General features: G+C 36.5%; 1 protein-coding gene across 1 annotated transcript in view; it reads left to right on the forward strand.

Moving 5' to 3' along the window:
• The window catches only part of LOC122341548 (voltage-dependent L-type calcium channel subunit beta-1-like), an 11,608-nt gene that overhangs the window by 2,596 nt on the left and 4,306 nt on the right, over positions 1 to 4,706 (forward strand). Inside the window, exons 3-7 of the mRNA XM_043234998.1 lie at positions 667 to 786; positions 1,843 to 1,965; positions 2,143 to 2,279; positions 2,709 to 2,776; positions 4,008 to 4,150. Of these exons, the coding sequence (XP_043090933.1) occupies positions 667 to 786; positions 1,843 to 1,965; positions 2,143 to 2,279; positions 2,709 to 2,776; positions 4,008 to 4,150 (591 nt within the window). The remainder of the gene's footprint in view (positions 1 to 666; positions 787 to 1,842; positions 1,966 to 2,142; positions 2,280 to 2,708; positions 2,777 to 4,007; positions 4,151 to 4,706) is intronic.

A 4,706-nucleotide genomic window follows, 5' to 3' on the forward strand; every position in this document is an offset into this window, starting at 1 on the left:
TACTTTTTACCTTTTTATGATTTTTTTTTTGTATTTCTTATAACTCACTTATGGTAACTCATTTCAACAAAAAAAAATTTTAAATACCATGCATAAATGATTAAACATGATGGAGAGATGATTGTAATATGATATTGTAATATAATAAAATGATGAGTGTAACAGCAAAAAATAAAATAAAAATCAACCCCTGGGACAAGCAAATTCAAGTATGACACAGCAGTGTCTTGAATGTTTGTTTACATCCTTGCACATACACAAACTGTTAAAATCACGGGAAGCTCATCTCCTTTGATTCAGCCGCTCTAAACACTTGTTTCTTTCTGTGTTGCTCCTCTCATATTCTTAGAAACTCTTTTCTCGTGTTTGTACTGTACCTTCTGCTCCCTTTCACTTCCTCCCACACTGTTCCTGCCCCCTCCTTCAACCTGTTCTTCATTCACAAATTGTTCGCACGCCTTACGATAACTCACTGTGTGGTCATCTGCGCCACTTCTCTTTTGGTCTGGTGGAAGAAGAGATGTAAAACCGTTATTGTGTGTGATTTTTAGATGAGGAATACTAATTGAAAAAAGAGCTTTTTTAAAAACTGTGCCAAAGGCTGTTAACACAGATTCACCCTCCGTCCCTGCCTCCCTCTCACTCCCCCTCTCTGTTCTCTGGCAGGGCTCAGCAGACTCCTACACCAGTCGTCCTTCAGACTCTGACGTGTCTCTGGAGGAGGACCCTGAGGCTCTCAGGAAAGAAGCCGATAGACAAGCTCTTGCCACCCTAGAGAAGGCTAAGGTGCCTTACTTTTATATGTGTTCTGTTCTAGTTTCTTTCAGTTTCTCGTTGGTCTGTTATTCAGACACTTGGTTGTTGGAAGAACATCTTTTTGGGAGATTTGAAAAACACCTGTATCATGAACTAGATTTGCTATCCTGAAGGAAATCTTTTATTAATGTTATTGCATAAAGTAGCCAAAAAGTGTGAAAGTTTATGTTAGTCAAAGTATCCAGTATTATGATTATGATCCTCATCACTGTCAGCTTTAATTTTTAATAGCACTCTGTTGATCGGTCAGTCCGTATGTAAGTTAATTAGACACTTTTAAACTAAATTGAGTTAAAATAATTACAAAAAACGTTTGTTTTCAACTTTTTTTTTTGTTGTTAATTTTGTTACAAAACCCCCATGAACAGTACAGAATATCAAATTATATAAATTACAGAATAGACTTTGCCAGCCCTACATTTATAAACAGAAGATAACATTACAAACTGTTCTTAGTAGATTTCTATAAATCATAAGGCTGAAACAATCTACAAATCAAGGCTTTACATCTAAGGGGTTTGTGCTGAATTAATAACAGACCTTTACTACCCTTTAAACAGAAAGTTTGTGGAATATTGCCAGTATTATAATTTTTTAGATATTGTACACTTTACCTTTTTAAGGACGGTTATTAAAAACATGAAGCGGAATTTTTCATTTTATTACAAATGGTTATTTTGGGGTCCCACACCTCAGTCATGGAGAAACTCCTGGGTAAATGATTATGTTGTAATGAATTAACAACTTCATCAAATGTGTTGATTAAGGCTTGCCACACATAACATGTTTCTTGCTGCTCCAGTGGGATAGGAGTTCAGTAGCATTATACTGTTCTGCAGTATTAGTCTATTAGTCCGATTATATATACAAGAGCACTTCCATAAGCTGGCTGTAAAACTGATCACATGACCGTGTTTCTTCCCTCCACTCTGAAGTGTTTTTTACTGGAGATCACTTTCTTTTCTTTTGAAACTTCTCTCTGTTTCAATTCTCCTCATTTATCTCTCTCGTCCCCTTTCTCTGAAGACCAAGCCTGTAGCGTTTGCGGTGAGGACTAACGTTGGCTATAACCCAGGCCCTAATGACGATGTGCCGGTTCAGGGCATGGCTATCTCTTTCGAACCCAAAGACTTCCTGCACATCAAAGAGGTCAGACGGCCGTATTTCCCTAAAAAAGTGTCAGTGTAATCTGAGCTATAGTGTTATCCTTCAACAATATGCTGATCTGTCTGTAGTTCTGATCATATGTATATGTGATCATATGGACAACGTTAACTGCACTTGGCTTGCCTTTCACTCGGTTTGTTTGTGTGTTTCTGTTTACAGAAGTATAATAATGACTGGTGGATTGGGCGTTTGGTGAAGGAAGGGTGTGAGGTGGGGTTTATCCCCAGTCCGGTGAAGCTTGAGAGCACCCGTCAATTACAAGAACAGAGAATGAGACAGAACCGCCTTAGCTCCAGGTAACAGCCAATCACGCGAGCCTTATATCTGCTGCATTGTGCTGTTTTCACTGTGTGAAACACACATTTAATCCATGCATCACTAACTACTCCTCCATTCAAAAGTTGGCGGTCAGTCATGATTGTATTAGAAAGAAATGAATGTTGTATTCAGCAAAGATGCATTGAATTGATTACAAGTGACAGAAAAGACATTTATAATGTTTCAAGCGATTTCAAATAAACGCTGTTATTTTAAAGAATCTTGAACAAACAAACGGTTACCATGTATGTGTTAAACAACGCATGAATAAATTATAAATGCCTTGGTGTGCATTAGACAGTTTTTCAAAAATATGTAAACAATATTTACCAAGCAGAGAAAGGTGGTGTAAGTAGCCACCGACCATACTACTCTGCATTGCATTGCTTTCTCTGTCTGTTTTCTAGTAAGTCCGGAGGAAGCTCTAGTCTGGATGTTGCCACTGGTGCCCGGAGGCCCACTCCACCTGGAACAGGTATGATCAGACAGTAATGCTGTGAGGTTTATGTTCTGTTTGGATGGGTATGACATCTCTCCAGAAACACACATGCACCGAACATAATCCCGTTACTTTCACACTGGGTAATCACTGAGCACAATGAGAGTTAGAGCACCCTTTTAGGATCCCCTCTGCCGTCCTCTTGTCCCTCTTATCATTCATTCTTCTAGTCTTCCAGTCTTTTCTGCTTTTTTAAATTTCCTTTTCTCTTTTTCATCATCATCTGTAACTGTAGGTTCTAATCTTTCTTACTTTATTACACTTACTGTGGTTCATGTGAGCTGTCATGGATGTGTCAGCTATGGGAATTTGATTAATTTGTAATCAGGGGCATTTTCTCAGAAGGTCCTTAATAGCCTATAAATTAAAATAAAAAGTACAAATGCAAAGCAGTACCCAAAAATAAAACCAATATGAATGTTGCTAAAATAACATTGTAAATGTGATGCTAATTTACCTAAAGAACTATATGTTCTCTTTGTTTTCACCCAAATTTATATGGTCTTTTGCAGTTTATTTACAAAACACACAGTAAAATTACATATAATGCAATATTAAAACAGTTTCTCGAAGTATAGTGAGGTATCTTACTGTAGCTGATATATTTGTACTGTATTTGTGTGTGTGTGTGTGTGTGTGTGTGTGTGTGTGTGTGTGTGTGTGTGTGTGTGTGTGTGTGTGTGTGTGTAAAAACATTACATTAACATTTTATTATCATTTTTGAGCCAGTAAAAAAAATCAACTATATTTTAATGTGGATTATTTTGATAAATAATTAAATGGGGAAAAAAATCTAATTTTGTTTTCTTGTTAGTGTAAGGTAATTGATCTTTCTTTAACCCATAAACCATAGACATAAAATAAATCTGGAACATAAATTTAGAATTAATTTAAATGCCCCAATTCAGAGAAGAACTTTAACAGATAAGACTCGTTTGCATTTCTTTGAAATCGTCTTTTTTTATATATATAATTTTGCTTGTCCTTTTTAAGACACCTTCTGTGTTCTCATCACCTTTCTGACTCAATAAAGTCTGTACATCACGCTGCTGTTTTTCCTCTCTTCCTCCTCTCTCATTTTCTGTCCGTTACCCTTGTTTCCCTGTTCTTTCACCCTCGCTTCCTTCTCTACTTCTCTCTTCCACCCCCATCCTCTCTTATTCTGTACTTTCATTAAAACCCATCCACCTCCCAATTGGTCCCCTAGCTGACTTGTCCTCTGGGCTTTATGACGATTCGGATTCTGAAGTTGAGGAGGTGGAGCCTTCCAACACCCGCGACCAAAAGGGTGTGGGCGGAAGTGTCACCTCCCCTCAAGGCAACCTGCCCCGCCTCCCTTTCTTTAAGAAGGTAACCCTGGTGATAACCCAGAATGCATTAATAGACAGCCTCCTTCAGATGTGACTAATAATCAGACTCGTTCATAACCAAGCACCTTCTGTGTCTTCGAAACATTAGGGGAGTCTATGCCCAGTTAATGCATTATTACAGCTATACCCTAGTGAAACACAAATGAATGGAAAAATATTTGAAATATGTTTATTTCATGCTAATCAATAAGAATATTTGATTGTGCTAAAGTGGAAATACTGCAAGTGTACTTCAGGTACAATTTAAATATTTTGCATTTAAACACATTTAAGACATAATGTTAAGAAATGTGCATTTTGCACAAGTAGTACTCCAAGTGAAGTTTAATTATAATTTTTATTATAATAATCTTAGTCTTTAAAATAGTCTTTCTAGTGATATCACTAAATATGTTAATAGATTTAAAATATACTTAGTAAGTATGAAATAAATGTATTTTAAATATAAACACTTTTTACTGGGGTAGTTAATTTTAGGGTCATTATTTACTCACCCTGTATAATTATTTGCAAGAATAAAGGTATATATATATATA

Source organism: Puntigrus tetrazona, chromosome 3 (assembly GCF_018831695.1).
Source record: "Puntigrus tetrazona isolate hp1 chromosome 3, ASM1883169v1, whole genome shotgun sequence".
NCBI classification, from domain to species: domain Eukaryota; kingdom Metazoa; phylum Chordata; class Actinopteri; order Cypriniformes; family Cyprinidae; genus Puntigrus; species Puntigrus tetrazona.